Below are 21,389 nucleotides of genomic sequence, written 5' to 3' on the forward strand. Positions count from 1 at the left end.
CAGGTGAAAAATACCACAGATGTCAGTATCTGGTCAGAATATCCATGAACACTGTAAAAACAAAGCCCTTTTCAATGTCTCTCCCCTAGTTTGGGGGAACTGGAGGACAACTTGTACAAAGCAATGAGTTTTTAAGAATTAATCAGGTGTGCTTACAAATTCCTCAAAACTTTGACTTATCTGAATTCTTGCTGTCTTTTTAATATTAGCACACTTTTAGTTTTGTTTCTTGAGCCCATGCCAAAATAAAGTGCTCCAAGTAAATGCCTCGTGTAGAAAGGAGACTCGCTCCTGCCAGGGAAGCTCTGGCCGCGGGAGCTGCTCTGGCACCGTGCTCTGGTGTGCAACCTGGGTCACTCGCAGTGCCATGGAGAGAGCAGGTTTGCTTTACTAACTTTCATGTTTTTCATTGTAGCCATGAGACGCAAACGACCTGCTGGGACCATCCCAAGATGACTGAGCTTTACCAGTCTTTAGGTAAGACACCCCTACCAGTTTGGTATTTTTCCAATCCAATGAATTTTAAGGCAAGGATTTCAAGAAGTTGTAAAAACCAAAATGAAGTGAAAGCAAGAGGTGCTGATTTTATCATGGTTAAAATTTTCTGCAAGGGAAATATGTGTGGCATTATAACACATTTCAAACAAGCAGTGGAAAAAATAGTATTTCAGTTAGCACGTTTGCAATGTGCACTGGGTTTACAAAGTAATTTGGGTACATTGTTGCAAGCTCTTACTGAAAGACTATGACAGAAATTTAAAAAAAAAAATCCTGAATCTTTTCACTGTCTAATCTACTTTACAAAAGGCAGATGAAAAAATCAAACCAGGCTGCTGTTAATGTTGACTTTTGCATGGTAGGAAGCCAATTGAAACAATTTGCCAAACTGCGTTACCACTGCTTTATTTTTAAAGCACTTTCAATACTTGGAAGGCATGGCAGCTGTCATGATGTCATTTTGAATACCCAAATTGCATGCTTATAATCACTTCAGATGCGCCTCTCTGGTGGAGATTTTTTAAAATTTATTTTTTAGCAGCTTTGGTTTTTATTAACAGAAGCACATGTATAAGATAAAATAGGTCAATCCATGCTCTAGTGTAGGCTTCTTGTCAGACCATTTAATAACTAACTATATGCTTTTAATGGTTCTGTTAATAAATAATAGAGGGTATAATAAAAATTAAGCTATTTCTCTAAAAGAAATACTAGTGAATATGCTGCATTCATAAAGGAGATTATGTCTGTACAGCACACCAGCTTTATATGAGCCAGCTTGAGCACTAGGGCAGTCAAATCTAGCATCCAGTGGAGGCTTATTTACCATGGTGAAAAATAGCATAAATTGTCTCCCGCTAAAATGTAATTTAGCTGCTTAAAACAGTCTAATTATACTAGCTTAATCTATTTCAGGCCAACTGAGGTATCTCTGTGGTGCTCTGCAGTTAAAGGCATACCAAAAGTATTTTATAAAAGTGATATGATAAAAAGGAATGAAACACTGTGAAGATTTGTTTCCTTATAGTATTAACGCTGTGGCAGCGATTTGTTCAAAAATTAACCAGAATACAGCCCTGTATGTCAAAAAGGGATATAAGATGTGTAAGTTCAAGCTAACCAAATGCAAAAGCAGACAAGTATTGACTTGCCATTTAATTATAATGTATAGCCCTGTTTGTCTCCTTTATACTTCTGCTCTTAAAGAGAGTGGTTTAAAAAATTCAGGACAAATAGTAATTGCACATGCAGACTTCCCTCTAATACAGGTAGATCTTCAAACTGCTGCCTGGTAATGGAACCACAGCCTGACTCCACAGCCTTCTTTGATCCAGAGATGGCATGATATTTCTGATACTGTTGTTGGTCAGACCTAAAGTCCTGTTGTAGCTGCTTTTCTTCTGGTATTTCCCTGTTTCAGTCAGAGTACTCCTGAATAACAAGAAGTGAAGAGATAACTATAGATAAGGGATAAAAGTGTCTTGATGGATTCACATCAACAGTTCAAAAGATGTGTGACTGCTGAAGTCACTTTGCATTTAATTTAACTGAGCTTTTCCACTATGAATATCCCCCAAATGTCAAGAGTTTAAGATACCCTTATTTCTTACTGCATAAAGAAGGAATATGCTTAGGCACATTTTGCTTCTTTTTCTTATAAAATCCTGCTGTTTTCCTTTTGAGAGCAAGGGATGTTTAAAAGGCAGTCCTCTTTCTGGCCAGTTTTATTTCTTTGGGAATTGAGATCAAATGTTCGTTAATATGGAAGAGATGCTGATTTTAGCAAAGGATGTATGATGTACATTTTTATTAGTAAACTTGGTTATTCATGTTTGTGTACAAAAGACATTAGACAAGGTGATTCTCTGTGCCCTGCAACATGGAGTGAAGCTTTGATAAAAGTGCTACAGAATTACGTAGCAATTTATTTTATTTTTGAATTGGGTGTATTCACCACTGCCTCTTATACAAACTGCATAATACAAGCATAACCCGTTTAGTCTTGAACAGAACCCTTGATGTATTTTCAGTGCTTTGCTTTGCCTGAGGTCAAAGCAGTAATAATGGGATGTTTGAAGTCTTTTTAGATGGTTCAGTAATATTTTATATGAGAAGATATTATTAAAGTCAATTTTGTATTGCATACTCATTAGATCCTATTATTTTCCCACATCAGGATCCAAATGTGGCTTCTTGTTCATATGAAGAAGCTACTAAAGAGCTTAGTATATATATGTTTTTAAAATCTAGTAGAAAACGTGAATTCTGCAATCCATATAAGTGAAAAAAAGTGAAACCAAGTACATGAATGCTTTCAAGAGTTTTCATTTCCATTTTCCAACTCTTACACTTACCCTGTGAGGAATAATTGAGCTGTGTGATGTAGCTCTTATATGTCCCAGGTACTGACTGATGTGTTGCTTTTCTGTAAATTTATCACACTTTAATTGATTCCAGTATATCATAATTTGCTAGGAGATCCTTATATCTAATTTAAATTTGTACAAATTACTGAAAGTTTAATTTTTAAGTGAGTGAGGAAGATGCAGCCTGGCACAAGGTAGTCTTCCTCAACTGTGTATGCCTTTGATGCACCACAGAAACTTCTGGAGAAAAATAAAGAGTAATACTGGTTTAATTCTTCACATACTGAATTCACCCATCTACAAATTGTTGCATTACATTTTTCTAAAACAGATCAATTCCAAGTTCGAAACTTACTTGCCTCAGCTTTCTGTCTTTAGAGATTTGAGTATTTGTAAAAATGAAGCTAAATTATTTGGGAGCATTATTTGGTAATAATAAAAGCATGTAGGAACATGCTGTGTACGCTTTCATACCTGATGAGATGGTTGATCCAAGAAGTCATGTCTCCTGTCATCCATGGGGACTGCATCAGAGAAAGCAGAAAAAACCTATAGGAAGGAGTTATAACATAACCTGCCCTTGAAAAGAAGTATTTTCAAATTCTCTTTGAACTCATTTGCTGAAACATGACTATTTATAAAGATGCTCGTAATAACTGTGAAATTTGATTTGAAATTTAATGTGTATCAAAACTTCCTAACTAGTTCTTTTAACAGAAACTTTTAAGGTATTAAAATGCTTGTTCTTGACTGTTATTCTTTGTTTAAAAACATACCATTTTATCAGTTTTAATGAAGCATTTACTCCTGACTCAAGTTAGGCAGTTTTAACTCTTCATTTAAAGTTATGGCTACTTAAAATTACATAATAAGCTGTCAATATTAAGTGACTCAATTGTTATTTAATGGTCAAGTCAAAGTGACAACAGGTAGTTGCAGCAATGACGTGTATCTTTATCTAGTATCTGTTTGTGTTAGTTAAGAAACAATTATATAAATTAAGAATATAGATAAAAAATAGTTGCTGACATAGGAGAGGTAGTAAAATCAATTATGTGTGAGTCTCAAAGGTTCAAAGACTGGCAAACACCCCCCAGTTTTTATTTACAGCTGTACAAACCACTCGTACTTTGTTCCAACTTCTTTCTGAGAGTCTTCACAGTACCAAGAACCACTCCAGCTGCTCTCCATTCCAAATGCAGTTCCCCTGCAGCAGACCTGCTTTTTTGACACTGTTCTTTTACAGCCCCCTAAAAAATTTTCTCATCCTTCATGATGGCTCCAAGACATCACCAAAGTAAGAGTTTGTGTGTTTTTTGTTATCCAGGAGAGTTCAACACCATTTGGGTGAGGGGAGAGATGGAAAGAGCAAGAATCAAAGTTGTCTGGGGTTGCTTAATTTTTTTCAGATTATCTTCCTGATGAACATGTAATAGGCAGTTTAACTCAGAATGATAGTATTTTGCCTTTAAGCTGAAAATTACTCTAACCTTTATAGTGATGACCCAGAAGAACTTGGCCCGTTGTGCCACGTTGTTTGTGCCCTTCTCCTCTGGCCTTCCCATGTAACATCAGTATGAGTCTCCTCAAGGTGTATTAGTGTCACAGCAACTGCAGCAGCAGGGTGCAGCTGGAAATGCTGCTGTGTGCACGTCCTTATCTCTCCTAAGGCACCAAGGCAAGACGAGATGAAGAACATCCTTGCCCTTGCAGGCTGCAGTGCACTGGTGACAGCTTCCATTTAATTTGGAGGAATGGGGGGTAGTTTTCTGGAGTACATGAAAGAAATGTCTGTGTAGCTTAACACAAGCTGGGTGAATGTGGGAAGGTACCTCTGAGCCTCCCCATGGCACTTGGCAGCACGTGCTGTGTTGATCTTGTGGCTGGCTGCTCCTGTGCAGCAAGGTGAAATCCCAACTCCAAATGACCAAAGTGGTTAAACTTTATCCTTTCTGGTGCATATATTTTGATTTGTCCTTCTGAAATGCTGCCTGAAGAGGCTAAACTGTCCCTCTCTACCATAATAGTTTTTATTAAAACTACTAAACCATGTATTTAATATGAGGGTTTATTCACATTTAAGTAATTGTTTTCCATGTTTATACTAGTAAGAGAAGTGCCTATTGTACACATCAATCATGTGATTTCTACTGACATACGACGAGATGATACACGTGGTCTTTCTTTAAAGGTGGCTTATTCACTGATGGCCTTTTCAAGCTAACAGCAATCTGAATAATAAAACTTTTCATTTTGGAAAGTGGGATTGGTTGGGTTGCAGGCAGTGTATTTTTGAAAAGGTATATGAGCCTGTCACAAGCTGTGGTTCAGTAAGACTTGCAGGTTTTAATCACTGTAGGTTCACATTTTTTTACTTACAAATAAGTGAAAGTACAAAAAAAAAAAAAAAATCAAAACTCTGTGGATCATATCAAATGAAGACATGGATTTGACCTGATGACATCTAATTTCTTTCAAAGAATTTAGTTGCTGACTTGCCAAATTCTACTCTTGAGATAGTAATCACCTGAAACATGTAAGCTCTTCTTTTCAGTTTGACCATGACAAAATTCACAATAATATAAACAAATAACCCTCTTTAAAGTAAAAGACAAGGTGATTTCCAGGTACAAAGGACTTCCTGAGATGCCTACAGATTATGTTATGTGTGAGAGACACAAATTATATGAACAGCCAGTGGCAGGAGGTCATCTGGCCCATCCCAGAGCTTTTAGACTCTCAGTGAGACATCTGTCATAGAGGACAGTACATGATCAGAAGAAACATGCCAGTCATTCTGTGCTCTTAGCAGCTGGAGCAACTGTAGGGGGTTAGTCTGTTTGAGAACCATGATGGAAAGCAGTTCAGTTATAACACCTTACTTAAAACCTCTTGTCTGGTTGCAAGATAAAACTACTTAAGAATAAAACCAACTATTCCTCAATGCTGGCTTCTAAACCTCTTGTTAAATAAGTTCTTTTTAAAAGCTTACGGTTGCTTAATTTTTTTTAATCACTTTTAGTTTCTTACCAACTTACTCGTGCAGTAAGACTCAAGAATACGAGGATCTATTTTTCATCTTAAAATAATATTCATAGCCCAGTGTAAAATCTAGAATTTGGCATAGGAGGATTTTTAAAAAAAATATCTACATCTTATTTGTTGATACTCTGCAAGGGGACATTCCATTGGGTAGTTTGAATCTTTGATGTAAATCACTGACCACTTCTGAAATGAGTGGTTTGGTTTGCTTTTTTTTTTTTTTTACCTGATTATCCATTGACAAAAGGTCTGTTTTGTGTAATTACAGCCATTTCTACAATACTGTACAAATAAAATTGGAAAATGTGTTCAGTAGGCTGTCCTTAGCTCTTTTGAGGAAGAATGTAGCCCTTATATTTTGAGATTTCTCTCAACATGCAGAATTATGCATGAAAAGGTTAGGATTTAATTACCTGATCGTCTTTCCGTAATATTTATGATTTGAGTTATTCCTATCAGCAGTCTGAAGTCCTCTTCATTAAAGCTGTATGTGTAATGAGAGTGCTAGTTCCTGTTCAATGTTACTCATATTAATATGAACATAAGAATGTGAACATAGTCATGTATTGCAGGCACATGATGGACATGGAGGAAATCACTTTTCTAGGTAACCTTCTCCCTACTGCATTAGTTGCCATGAAGCAGAAGCTTACTATGTCTATAATGAAAAGAAGAAAGCAGCAAAAGGAGATTTCTTAATTTCTGAGTCACTGATGCTTTAGCACTTGGAATTCCTTCCACCATAATAGTGGGAGGGTTGCAGCAGAAGTTCAGGAAGATCATGGAAAGATCTTACTGCTGTGTTGGTAGGGATTGTTTGTTGCTGTGAAGGCATCATCAGTAAGCACCTGCCCCATCTTATGGGTCTTCTGTAATATGATCTTAAATCTCCTCACTTAGAAACATTTATTATTCCCTTGAACAGAGAGGTTATTTGTGGCTGAGTGATGGGAGAACCAGGATTTCCCTTTTCTCTGGAGTGTAAATATGACTGTCACCAAAGACTCGTGTGTGATTCTTTTGTCAGTCTGTTCCTTTCCAGAGGGCTGGGTGACCTCTTCCACTACATTGTTGTTTCTGACCATAAACAGAATGTGCTCTTGAGCATTTACATTTTTATTCAAAGATTTAAAGTTACCTTCTGAGCAACAAGGTCCAGGGGTATCATTAAACAACCTGCAAAAGTTTCACATGCTCTCAAGGGTTTTTCAGCCCTCTGACCACCTCATTCAAGCGATAGGATGGTGCATGCTTTCTAGGAGTGGGAGGAGGGCTGGAGGAAACCTTGTGTGGTATACTGAGCTCTCTGACCTGCTCAGAGAAGATAAAAGCTTTGGAGTCAAGGCTTAGTGGTTCCTGACTCTTGTAGTGGGCTGTTTGGGAGTGGAGAAAACATGAGATTTGATTTTTTCTCACAGGATCCAGGAAGAGAGGGGGAAAAAAAATCAAAACAACTAACCACAGGGAAGGAGGAACTGCTGCTGTTTCCATAGGCCCTGGGAAGGTTGCTGCTGCTTGAGCCTCCTTCCTCCCTCCTCTGCCCATTCCCGGTGGCAGCAGCTGGCTTGCGGCCAGGCAGCACTGGTGGTGCCTCGCTCCCTCTCCTCCCTTGCTGTTCTAGTGACCTCACCTCCAGCTCTCCCGAGCTGGTGACCTGCTCTCCTTCCCCGACAGTCACGTTCTACAGTTCCCTTAAATGGGGTCATGTGCCAGCAAGGGAAATGTTTTTGAACTCAATTAGGAGAGGCCTGGGCTCCCCTCATTGTTCCCCTCGTCACTCCCCAGAGCAACACATTTGTTCCAGCAGTAGCTTCGGGGGAGGAAAACCACCACTGGCAGTTTCATAGGAGTAGGGAGAGGAGAAGCTAAATCATTAAGATCCAGTGACCTTAAATGACTGTCACCACCTGGTAAGAGACCTGTCCATCAGGAGCGTGGAGGTGGTGGCATAACGAAGACGGGAGGTGAGCAGCTGACACGGGGACAGTAATTGGGCATGGGCTGGTACTGGTAACAGCAACAAAGGCGGGAGTGGAGGCCTGTGACAGCTACACCTGACCCCAGCATGTAGAGCCAAAAGATAAGACTGCTGCTGCTTTCCCGAAACCTGAGATGAGGGCTCTGAAATGAGCTCCTGACATTGCTTGTTAATCATGTAAAGCAGATGCTTCTTGGCAGCCATGTCATTAAGCGATGTCATGTTGATAATAAATTCAGTTTGTTACATATACAGAAAATAGCTGTAAATTTCAGGATTAAGTGTCTTCATAGATGGTACTTTCTGCCCTGATCAAGGCCTGAAATATGCTTATATATTTGCTAATATTTCTTAAAATGTAAATAATAAATAGAGAAGAATTGATGTTCCCATTAATCTAGTGTATATTCTTTTCCAGAACACAAGTGCAGATTTTCAGCAAGGGTACGAAATGTAACTGAAGTCACAGTATGTTCATGCGGGACTGCTTTATTAATTTCCCTTCAAGACAAATTGTCACTTTATTTAAATTGCTCACTGTGTTCCACGCCACATTAAGGCTTCTGCACTTGTCAGGATGATTGTGAGAGAGGGAGATGGCAGGAGCAATACATGAGAGACTGTCCATTAAAAGGGTGTATGGAACTGTGAAAAGAGAAAGAAATTATATACAAAGCTGAAACTTTCCTTTCTCTTGTGAGATGTGTTTTAGAAACAACTTTTATTGAGTACAAAACTACTGCATTATCAAACTTTAAATTACTCATTCACAACACCTTAATTAAAATGAATGCAATTGAGACTATATTCCCACTGCTACCTCTACCTGTACAGCCTTGTAAATGATGTTGGGATAGTTATACCCAAACTACTGCATTGCAAACAGCTTTATAGCACCTCAGTGCATATACCATAAGGGGCTGGTTTGTATTTGCCCTGGTTTAGATCCTGTTCTTTCTCTAAGACTCTGCCAGGCTTACAGGCAGCTTATTGGGCTAAATCGACCTTTATTCTCATCCAGTGTATTATTTTTTATTGTTCTTTTTGTATTTACATAGTAGTTTACATTTTCCAAACATTTTCCCTTCATCAACTCCTTAGGCCCCACGGATTTAATCAGTAAATTAAATGCATTCAGCAGGGTTGCTGGGAGGTGAAACTGGCTGGCACAAACAGTCTATTTCTGTGCTAGAAAACCCTTAAATTACAAGATGCCAAGTGATCTATTGGGAGTGATCCCTAGACTGTGTAAATGCCTGGGAGTGTTTGAGCAGGAATTAGCTGGGTAGGTGGCAGGGCCAAAAGGATGCCAGCAGCAGCCTGTTTTTTCAGCAGTGGATGTGACTGTGCTGTATCACACCAGGATCCCCCCCACCACTCTGCAGCCACCCCATAGCGTCCCTGGAAGGTGCTGGCAGTTCCACCTGGGAAACCACATCGGTTCATGCACTTGCCCCTGAAGCAGCAACCTTGTTGGTTTACCCGGGTTCTCCTTGGTGAAGGTACCGACTTGAAGCTGCACGCTGTTCTGTTGACCTGCTCCCATAAATTAAATCCCTTAGCCAGATTTGTATGCTCACTTCTGCATCCTGGGTTTGATTCTGAATAAAGCAAGCAGTGGTGTATCTGCCCAGTAGTCTTGGTATGCCAAGTCTAGTTGTAAAGTATGAGTTAGCCAATGTAGTGGTGGTACTGGTGTCAGGAATGCAGCCACAGTAGTTTCAACCTCACTTTCAGTGAATTTTATCTTCATTCTTGTTAATGAGGGTTGCCCAAGGTCACTTTCAGCAAACCCAGGGACAAAACTAGAATAAACACGTCTTCCTTGGTCTCATTCCACAGAAGAGAAAGATGCAAATGCAGTTTCCTGGCCAGTTTTTGTCCGAGACCACCCCTCATTTCTTTTCAGTTTTATCTAACATTCACTTCTTAGGCTGCAGACCAGTTGCTCTGCCTTGCTGTGGAGATCACCACAGTTTGATGCTGAACAATGTTCAGACAGCTGGTACTGAGCCTCCTACGTGCCGAGAGGCTTCCTGGCTCTGCTCTAGCGTGTCTGGTTTGGTGTGTGGCCTGCCGTGTCCCTGCAGTGTCCTAGGAGGTTTTGCAAGCCATGGTTAATGTATTCAGTGAGAAGTTGTGCTGATGTCCTCCTTCTGTGAAGGGCAGAGAAGGAAAGCTCTCTCAAAGATTGCTGCATGTCGCGTGTCTGCGCCTAGCTGTGTGCTGCTCCCTGGCGTGCTGCCACAGCCGGCTCCCCGCCGTTCCGGAGCTGGGAACCTGGGAGCTCACCTGGTTTGCTGAGCTGGCTGCTCTCCAAGAAGGCTCTACATCTCAGGGCATGGCTGGGATCTGCTTAGGAGGAGAGCACAAAAGTTTCATTGGGTTTTTAAATTTTCTTTCTTTTTGGCAGCAGCTGAGAGTCACCTGTTTTTTCCTGGGCACAAGTCTTCTCTTGGGGCTGCCTGCATGCAGCCTGGCTGGTGCATCGGGCAGGCAAGAAGGAATTTCAAGTTCTTATCTCTCACAGTGCCTGTGGTGTGAAAGGCTGTGGTATTTTCAGACAACACTGCTGCAGTCACTGATGTTGTCCTTTCAAATGCTCTTAAGTTCCATGCCTTTGAACAAAAGGACTTAGTATTTTTCTTTTGGATGATTGTCAAGGTTTGAGGGCTTTTGCTCAGTGAAGTAGCGTCTAATGTACTTTTTCTTTGTTCTTTTAACCAATGAGTATAATCTTCTAGTTCAACTTAACAACTTTGTGAGTTTGGTTATTTCTGAGGTATAAAGCTGATCTTTTATTTCAATATTCCCCCCTACAGCTGACCTGAACAACGTCAGGTTCTCCGCATACAGGACTGCCATGAAACTCCGCAGGCTGCAGAAGGCTCTCTGCCGTAAGTACATGCCTGTGCCTCACCCACTGCCAGGAAGACTGTATGACCAATGCACAAGTTTATCTGTGACTTTCAAAAGCAGAAAACACACCCACAGATACCACCAGCTCTGCATGGTGCATGGAAATTGTTCACCTGAAGGGTCCTCTGCAGCCACCTGTTGCATGTTCCTTAAAAAACCAAAGTGCTGTGTAGTCTACAGATCTATCCCTTGTAAGACAGAGCAGTGGATCAGAAACAAAACTAACATCCCCTACATATTTCTTATCTTTATACTCTTTACCTGCTATTTTCCCTGTGCTCATTAGTGAAGCCATGTCCTGTGTCAGCCACAGCTTCACAGCTCAAGATCAAAGGATTGTAGTATGTTTGGAACAGTGAGAGCTTGGGTGAAGTAATCACCCCAGAGCTGGAGTTAATTATGGTTTGTTAAGTTGAATCTTGAACCCTGAGGGGCTGTTGCCTTTAAATGAGATCATCACAATAAACATCTAGTTTCATTTTTCCTCAGCTTTTTGTTGTGTTCAGAAGTAGCTCATCAGCCATACATTAGTGAAGTGCATGTTCTAACATTTTAATTCTCTCAACTGGTGTATTGTGTGCTGCCCGTCACCAGTTACATTTCCTCTTCAGCTTATTGTAACATGATAACTAAATAATTTGCTTATATTTTCCTGGTAGGGCAACCAGTTGCCAAATAAAACAGTTTATTAGGTGGTGCAGTTTGAAGGGTTATTAAAATATTTTAACATTCACTATTTGGTATTTAATTACTGGGTTAAATTTCTGACACGGTTGCAGATGTCTCAGCTGTTGATCTATCTCAAGTTCAGATTTGTGCTCACATGCTTTCTGGAGCTGTGTCAAACCTCAGTATTTTTGAGCATGTTTACTTTTAGGCTTATAAGCATGGGTGAATTCCAGTAGTGAACAGACTTAATTTGTAAATTTATTTAAAAAAAAAAAAAACAAACCCAAGGGTAAGACTTGTAACATAATGAAAGATTTCGGTACGATTGCAGTGACAGTGACAGTTAATGAATGATGATGATCAGAACTACAAACATCTTTCCGTGACACAACAGTTCTGCCACACTCATTTGTGGGAAGGTAAAGAAACGGAAGTGACAGGCCGTGTTAAGTATTCATAATCACTGCAGCACTGAAGGAACTAAAATTTTGGAATTACAAGTTTCTCTGGCTGGCAGTGCACAAGTGTAAATCATAACTTTTATGGCTTGAAATGCAAAATGTTCATCTTGTTTTAGCTGTATTACCCTGATCCTTACCACTGAATAGTTCTAGACTCATCTTGTACTCTGCAGCATGGAGTTGCACTGAAGTAGCTCATCTCTTGAGGCTGCACTTGGGCAGGTTTCCTGAGAATGGATGTTTTCAGAGACATGCAGTAGCGCTGACACTGATTACTTTAGCACATTCTTCATACTTGAATCTAGGGAGAAGTATTTGAGGAATTTGGTTAGCATTCTTTGTTCTTACAAATATTTTTGCTTGGAGACACCATCATTATACTTGTGTATTCTCTGATTTCAGTGTCACTTGTGAAAGTTTAGTTAGATTTAAAACAAAAACCAACCAACCAACTTGTTGCAAAATTCTTTTTCTGCAGTTTGGCACTAGTAGAAACAGAGTACAGTGCTGGGTTTCAGGGCTCCTATGCATAGCCCAAAATCCATAAATTCCACTTGTAATAGGTGCTGCTTTCAGCTCCTGCTTTTTATTTCAGTTTTTAAAGTTCAGGAGTTTAAATGTATGTATGCATATTCTTTTCTGCAAACTTGATAATGAGCAGTTTTGTCTGCTGAGGAGCAGCACTCTAAAGATGTGTGCACAATAGGAGGCCTACAGAATTGAAGGTGCAGTCTATTTCTCAGTGGCAAGAATATAAACACTTTTAAAAATCAACTGTACTTGGCCTTTAGTTCTTCTCTGTTTGTAAATTGGCCCAATGAACATTAAGACAGTAGGATATGAAACCTGAAGATACGGAAATAAATGCTTGTGTGTTGTGTTACTTTAGAAGAATCGTGTATGTGACTATCATCCCAGCCTCCAAAATTATTGTGGGCATGCCAGGTGTAGCTATTGCACTGTTGTTTGTTTTTTTTTAATGTAAAGTTTCCTTTGATAACAACATCAAAGCATGTTGACTTTCTTGTTTTGCTACTTTTAAAAGATCTGATCTTCAAATGCAAACCACATCTGAGGATTGTGTCAATCAAGTGAGATGAATTCACAAACTTTTCTTGGAGATGCAGCAAAAGAAAATATTCAAGAACTTTTTTTAGGGTGCCTTTTTCCTTCAATTTTATGCAGGCTAAATTAAATATATTTTTTTTAATGTATCAGCCAAAAGCAGCAAGTAACAGAGGAGATGATCTTACATTCTTGTAACACCATTAATACTTTGTATCACCAGCCATATGCTGAATTTTCCCCAAGTTCAGTGTGTGACCTCCATAGCATACTTTGTCCTGCCTGTTAGTTGTCACTTCTGTCCCTCCATTAGGTATTCCAGGTTGTCTGCTTTACTTTTCCTGCAGTCTGGCCACTGGTTTGTGTCTAGTTACAAACATCCTAGTTTTTTTTTCTGTTACTTTAGAGGCTAGGGAAATAGTGCTGTAGATCTCAAAATAAGGTAGAAGCTACTGCTCACACAAATTCTGGAGTCAGTTTTGGAATTTTAAATAGAAATGGACAAAAGAGTGGCAGAGACGTCGCAAAAAGTACACAGCATGAAGTGGGTTATTTTGCTTAAAACTTTGCAAATCACTGAATGACAATGAATATGCAAGTCTTCAATACATACCTGACTTTGGTGCTTGTCTTCTGAAAGACTGGCATTCGTGGGACCTCCGTATAGGAAAGAAATCCACAATTCCTGGTTCTGGGAGAGAACCGCCTCCTCCTCCCCCCTGTTTCTTTAATCTTGGTGGGAAAGATGCTGTGGGAGGTTCATGTGGCAAAGGCCAGAACCACGCTTCTTCTATAAAAAGGAGTTCCCTAAACCAGAGTGTGGTGGCATGCACTTTTTGCCTGCTATAAGATGAACATATGTTATAAGCTTCAAGATAGGACAGGAGGCTGATGAGGAGCAGTGTGAAAGGCTTTTCAAAAGTTACTGCTTATTAGTGGGAAAAGCTTTCACAAAGTGGAATGACCCATGTTTAGCAGTAGCTGCATATATAATTAAGCTGCCACTCAGATGCCTGAGGGGTTCATTTAATTACCATTGATTCATAGTCTCAAAAGATCTGAGAGTTCAGCCTAAAGCTCAGAGTTAAAGGTGTTGTGAAGGCAGTGGTCTATTTCTAATTTGACTAATAAGTTATTAGAAGACTGTCTTTCTGAGCCTCTTAGGAATGGGACTGATATATATGCTTTTGTGGAGTGTAAGACTGACCTTAGAATAGCTATATTTTATGTGCTAATAGGTTGAAGGTAATATTCCAGAAGATTTTCTTTTAATAAATGCTAATGTGAAACAAGTAAAATTACAATAAAACCTTGCACAGAACCACAGATTCAAAGTTCTGTTTTGTGGTATAATAATAGGAATAGCATCCAAGCTTTCCTGTTCACCTTAGCACTGGATGTGTCAGGCCCACAGGATGAAATTTTCAGAAGCGCTGAAGGGATTTAGTAGCAGAAGTCCCTATTGATTTCCAATGAAATTTATACTGCTGAAATTTTTCTGGCAGTTATGAAATCCCAGTGTAGTGTCCATGCAGCATTACCAAGCAGGCCTGTGTGCAGCTAAAGTACTTTTCATCTCCACTAGGACATCAAAGGGTCAGCTTCATCCTTGATAAAATAGGATACTCAAGTGTGGATTTGGCAAATGTGCCCTTAAGCGTGATCAATTCTAAAAAAGTTCCTGTATGAGGTTCTGCATTTAGCCTCTGCACTTCTTTTTATTATTATTTTTGACATTACCAGAAGGTATTGCTTACCAGGACTTAATAAAGCACATTTTTATTCCAATGAGAGAAAAACTGGTCTTGCAGTTAGGTCAGTTAATTTCTCAGTTTTGTGAAGAATTTTCTTGGATGAATTTGGGCTGTCCATTTTGGGCCAGATGCTAGTCCCTCGAGTCACACTGAATCATACTGCACTTTGTGACTGCTCATGGTACATGCAGGACTAACAGCATCTGGGCTTTGATATCCCCATTGCTCACACCCTGGAAATTCACAACACAGAATTACAAAGGGTTTTTATGTGACAGCAGGAGTATCAGTGTCAGTAGTTTAATTTTTCTCGTTCCTTTTGTTCATATTCCTATTTCACTTTCTCAACCAACATCCCATAACTCTCTGACTTGTTGTACCTCAAAATGTGATCCTACTGTTGATGTTAGTATGCAGAGACTAAGAGCTGAGAAAGGGAAGTTCTGTTTTGCATTGGACATTCAAATATCAAAATGCAACTGACTTAAATTGGAATGAAAATAGGTTTTAAAATATATGTGGCAAAACTCACTGTTCTATGTTGATTCATAAGCTTAAATTTGTCTTACTCTGTAATGTCATAAAGGTATTTATAAATGTAACTTCTCTGCAGAATTAAAAATTGATGAATTTCATTAAATTACCTCTTTCAGGTTTTATTAATGTTTCCAGAATCGTTTTTTCCCTCTTCTCAGCAGAGGAAAAATAACAGAGAGGCTAATCCCAGTTCATTTGTGATTTATTTGCATATTCCTTATAGAGTTTGGTTCGATTAAGATTGCTCAAGTTTGTACAAAATGGATAGCACCTCTCGGGAAAGCTGATGACGTATACTATGTTTAGATCATGTTTGGTGAATGCAGTAGTCAAATATTCATTAACCTATTTGTAGGAACTTAAAGCATAAAATATGTAACTTTTACTTACCTAGTAATTTACGTGTAATATTTCCATAGGATCCAGTAGCTTAATAGGTACTTTACAGGTAAAAATGAAACAAATTTCACTTTTATAAGCACTGCCCTCTAAGACCACAGCTGAATAAACAGTGCACCTGTAGGAGTCTTAAATTAAAACAGTCTTGCACATGACTTTCAGAGGACATAAAATGTCCTCTGCCCAGGCATGTCAGCCAAGTAAATTGTTCTATTTACTTTTTAGTTATGGGTAATACAGACACTGTTTCTCTTCAATCTTTATTGTGGTGGTGTTTTTTTTTTTTAAATACAACAGTGGATCTCCTGAGTCTGTCTGCTGCGTGTGATGCCTTGGACCAGCACAACCTCAAACAAAATGACCAGCCGATGGATATTCTGCAGATCATTAACTGCTTGACCACCATTTATGATCGACTAGAACAAGAGCACAATAACTTGGTCAATGTTCCTCTCTGCGTGGACATGTGCCTCAACTGGCTGCTGAATGTCTATGACACGTACGTATGGGTGTTCTGAGCGTGGGGTGCTCGGGAGCCTGCCCAGCAGCAGGCAGGGAAGGGGGAAGGAGGAACAAGCCTTCTGCCTCATGACAAAATGAATGGGTTGAAAGTGAAAAAAATCCCATAGTTGAAGTTTAATAAACCTAATGATTTAATGGCTGCGTTTTGCTGAATCAATACAGCCTTTGGTTAGGCTTACAGTCCTAGCTTTATTAAGCTAAATGATGAGAGAGCTGGGAAATAGAACTTTTTTAACAGATTTCAGTGTTCAGAGCAATTCTGGGGCTGCGTGTCCTCAGTAGGTCATGGCTTTTAAAATTTATTTAGGTAAATTCAAGAGAATTATTAGGAAGCAACAGTATGAACACCATCATATAGACTTGCATGCATCTGTACTTCTGGATGTTAAACCTTTTCTGTTTATGCTGTCCATTTTCTGTAGCTTTCAATCTAGAATTGTTCAAAGATGGAAGAGGTTCATCTAATCTAATGTGCTTACAAATCCTAGCAGTCAGGAGATCTGAGGAATACATCATCTAAAATTTAATTTTAAAAAGTGTACCTATAAGTATGAACACAACAGAGTAAATTTACCTTAAAAAAATTAATGAGTATTGCTATTCAGTGAGTTAGTGATGTTGCTTATAATACATAGACAAATTCCTACACATGTTTATAAGCTAATTTTAGAACAAGCCATTATTTTTGTACTTAGTGAAAAAGTGTCAGTGAAAGTCTTTATTTGTGTTTTCAAATTTCTTATCAGCAACCTTCAGCCAGACACACTCATTGCTGTGGCAGAATAAACATTTATGTGTAGAAATGGAAGGACATGGGTCAATTATTGTATTTAAAATGTCCAGTGACATTTTAAACTGTATTGAACTGAAGTGCCGTGATGTTGTTCTTCCATCCACCCTTTATCACAGCACTGAAGCGTCAATGATCACCTACCAAAAAAAAAAAAAAAAAAAAAAAAAAAAAAAAAAAAAACAAAAAAACCAGTCGATTTGTCGATTTGTACAGAGCCTCTTCCTGCAGGATCACCTCCAATAAGCCCGTTGCTTATAACATCTTCTGCAGCAGCTGCAATATCCTGTGGAGTGGATTACTCAGATTACACTATATTTTATTGTGGTGTACCAGTAGTAGGGAATGTGGCTATATTAATTTAAGAGTCAAGTTTTATTCCCTTAATCTGCTTTGGCTTCCACACAGCTCTGATCTTCTGAATTATCATCAGCTGTAAATAACATCTAAACACAGATAGCCAGTTAGCAAAAGCCAGAGAAGATGTGCCAGGGGTGTCTGTCCAGATGTGGCAGAGAGGGAAGTGAAGGTCGTTCCACAGGCTGCTCCCAGCCCGGACCAGCCGGTTTAGATTTGCCATGTCCAGCCTAGTTTTCTTTATGTTGCACCATGCTGAAAATACAACATTAGAAATTATAATTGGCTGCCTCCAGGCTATTCCCTAGGTATGCTAGGGAACTGTGTATTGCAGGACACAATGAAACAGAGAGGTGTTTTATCTGTGAGGAAAGCTCGTAGCTATTTTGCTGAAATTCAGGTTTGAATTATGCTGGTAAGAGAGGTGACCTTGGGGTTACTTGTGTTTAGTTTCATTGTAAACTTAATAGGCAGAGATCAACCGAAGTGCATAGCAGCACTGAAGACATTTAATTAAATGTACTGAATCTTTACTTTTCTTATCATTGAAAACTGTCATTTGTAAAGATATTAATCAAATTCACAGTCAATGACTGATCTAATTACGGGCACAGCTCTGCAAATCCAACACGTTTCAGATTTGTTTTAATTGATCAGTCACTCATGCTCATTTGCAGTAGCATGCTAAATTACTGGTTTTGCTTAGGAGAGGAGAGTGAACTGAACAACTCATGATTTGTGCAAGTTTCAATTTAATATGCCTTGCAGGGAAATCATCATTCTACACTCTTCTCATTTGCATGAGGCTGGTATTCATCAGCAGGAGTTTCTCAGGGCACAGATGATAATTAATTTGGAAAAGATTTGAGGGAGAGCAGTAAGAGGAGTGGAGTGTGGAAAGCATAGGTAAACAACAAATAATTATATGTGATGAAAAGCACAAGGTTCTTTAGGAGAAGGTTGCAAATTCTGAATTTTGCTTTGTCCACCTGTTTCCATCTGCATCTTTTATAGGGTTTGGAGGGGAGATGTGTGGGTAAATGAACACTGCTGGCTCCTACAATGCTTTCGTAGCATTAAAAAGATAATGTGAATCTTTGCCAAACAGTGCAGCCTGAGGTATGACCGTGGCATGCCTGTACATGATTTATCTTGTTCCCATGGTGTTCATACTGGTGATGCTTGAAAACTGTTGATAAGGTTCTGCTTCAAAACTGCCGTTTCTAGGCGTTAGCTTCGTATGTTGTGTATGCCTTCATTTGCAGTAGACATTATGTATTTGAAATGCTATCTGAAATAAAAGTCTTGGAGGAAGTCAGCAGCTGGAGGTAAACTGAGCAAACCAGATGCTAAGAGGAGGTGTGGAAGTTTGCCATTTTGCCACCTGCAGCAGGGAGGAGGATGCTTTTCTCACAGTCACGTTCAAAAGCCAAAGTGGTCATACGGGCACGGCGGCAGGCCGGGCAGGGGCGCGAGGGGGGAGTGGGTGTGAGGGGAGGGCTGACCCGCGGCAGGCCGGGCAGGCGCGTGGGGCGTACCAGCCCCTCGGTGTGCTCGGGACAGGGCTGAGTCCTGCGAGGAGGAGCTCAGGAGCCAATTTTTCTTTTTCATTAGGGGTCGAACAGGAAGGATCCGTGTCTTATCTTTCAAAACTGGTGTTGTATCCCTTTGTAAAGCACACCTGGAAGATAAATACAGATGTAAGTCAATATCATTCTTTTGGTTTTACTTTATTTTCTGTTTTTGTTCCTAGTATTTATTGCATAAACATTTAAGTAGCATACAGAGACATTCTTTTAGATAGTCCAGATGCAAACGGTGTTAATTTGCTCCACCTTGTACTTTTCAGTTATTTGTCCAGTATGGTTTATACGTAATTTAATAGAGTGGTCCCCAAACTTTTTTGATGGCATTTCTATCAGAAAAAATTTCTGAGCGCGCACTCCCAATAGATGTTTTATTTATAAATTATATACGTGTGCCGCTGTGCTAATATATTATGTACCTAGTAAAACATACCAAAAAATAGAAATTAAAAAAAGGGTGCGATAAAGACAAATGTAACATTATTTCAAAATTTTTAAATTGAATTTATTAACAGTGCAACAAATGTTTTTTGAGTTCACCGTAATGGATTGTTTAGCAGACTCCCTGGGGTACAGTAATCCCTCTTTGGAGACCACTGGTTTAGCACACCTTCATACACAAAAATGCATGTCTATGGAACATCTTGCATGACACCATTTTAAAATATGTTAACTTTTAAAAATGTTTTCCACGTTATGTTCATGGTCTTGATATGCACATTGTGTTTAAATATAGTTGCTACCTTTAAAGAAATACTAAAGGCATGCAAATTTTGCCTATTTTAGCAGACCAAATCCTGAAATACTTGAAAAAATTCCACTTGAACTTTTAGATTTATCTGACTAATGAATCAGTTAATTAGTGAGGCCAAGATCCAGAAAAAGAACTAATGGTAAGAGTAGTTTTGAAGAGTTCAAATTAACTGGTATCACTCATTCATGTGTTTAAAAAAAAAAAAACCACTTAGGATTTGACCCAATACCATAGCAGTTCTTCGTGAATTGTTATTATTCCTCTACTAATGAAAGTTGAAGAACACTAAAGAGAAAAACGTTCCAAGAAACGAGCCAATGCATAGCTATGTGTAATTGGATCAGATTTTAAGGCAATCACTATGAATGTCACAGTTTAGATCTCTAGGTGTTAGATGTGGGTGTTGTGAAAAGTATTCAGAAAGTCTTTTTAAGAAAATTACTCCGTACAGATATTTTTCAAAATGATATTTCACTGAGGAGTATCATGGTTATAAAGGAAAAGTTTAATATTTTGTAGTTTCCTGCAGTGCGTGTACACAGTAATGCATAATCCTGCTTTTTGATGTTGTAGAACATTTAATGTTTTAATAACGGGGAAATGGAAAGCTGAGTTGTTTGTGGGAGAGGAAATTATCTCTCCCAGGCTGTGGTCTGACTTCGCCATCCATGCTGAAGTCACAGTGCAGTTGCTATTAGTGTTGGTGCAAGGATGCCACGAGTCACATCTTTTAAGTTTTTTTCTCATTTGTGCAGCAAAGCAGAGTCGGTTGTGCTAGAGCACAAGTCTTTAGGCTTACAGAGGTGATGGAAGGATTTTTCCCAAATTTATTTGTTATAAAACTAGACTTGGCAAGATTTGAATTCATGTAATTAAATAATAATCCTTTCTCTATCCATTCCTTTGGAAGAAAGCAAGTGTCAAAGCAGTGCTAGGAAAGTGATTTCAAGCAGTGGTGAAGCACCTTTATAATTGTAACCCTGGTGCTGGGTGAAATATTAAGGTGGCTCCAAAGGAGGGCACCATTTTATTCTAGCTGTCTCCAGCACGCCTTTTTTTTTAACTCTCTGAAAAGTAAAGAGGATTTATTCAGGGCATGTATCATCAGCACTGATATTACCAAATAAATATTTCAGTTAATGCTAACCTGAATTTTCTTATTATTATGAACTCTAAAGCCTCCTTAACATATACGTATAACTAATTAATATATAACTAATTTCCACCAAGTTAAACTGATTTTACAAAGGGATAATAATTCTGTCCTGTAAGGATTCTTTTCTATAATGATGCAGTAACAGAACGTGGCTCCAAGTGACATTTCACTTCAGAGGTGAAAACTTTATATGATATTAACATTCTCAGTGGATAGCAAGTTCTGTTATACTGTAATGTTTCCCTTTCATTTTAGAAATACTCTTGGATTAAAAGGTTATGATGTGTTTTCAGTTTAACTCATCTGAAAGAAATGGGTTCTCTTGAGTTTTACATTGACTACAAAAACTTGAAAGTGTGCTGTATGTTGTATGAGTTTGTTTTACTGTTAAATGATATTTTTAAAATATTTATGTTGTCGTTGCTGGAAGGTCCTGCTGTTCGGTTAGCTGAGTTATAGAGTCACAGCCGTTATTATCAGTAATGCCACAGGTGCTGTGTTGGAATGACCTTTCTTCCCAGGTACAAGCCAGTAGT

The 21,389-nt window shown here is 38.9% G+C and overlaps 1 protein-coding gene across 1 annotated transcript in view; it reads left to right on the top strand.

Annotated features, from left to right (window-relative positions):
- The first annotated feature begins 263 nt into the window (after window positions 1-263).
- Window positions 264-21,389, top strand: part of LOC103773476 (dystrophin-like) — a 72,603-nt gene continuing 51,477 nt past the window's right edge. Inside the window, exons 1-4 of the mRNA XM_008940848.1 lie at window positions 264-477; window positions 10,707-10,781; window positions 15,986-16,187; window positions 18,972-19,057. Coding sequence (XP_008939096.1) covers window positions 264-477; window positions 10,707-10,781; window positions 15,986-16,187; window positions 18,972-19,057 — 577 coding nt within the window. The remainder of the gene's footprint in view (window positions 478-10,706; window positions 10,782-15,985; window positions 16,188-18,971; window positions 19,058-21,389) is intronic.

The sequence above is a fragment of the Merops nubicus genome, unplaced genomic scaffold (assembly GCF_000691845.1).
Source record: "Merops nubicus isolate BGI_N331 unplaced genomic scaffold, ASM69184v1 scaffold7850, whole genome shotgun sequence".
NCBI classification, from domain to species: domain Eukaryota; kingdom Metazoa; phylum Chordata; class Aves; order Coraciiformes; family Meropidae; genus Merops; species Merops nubicus.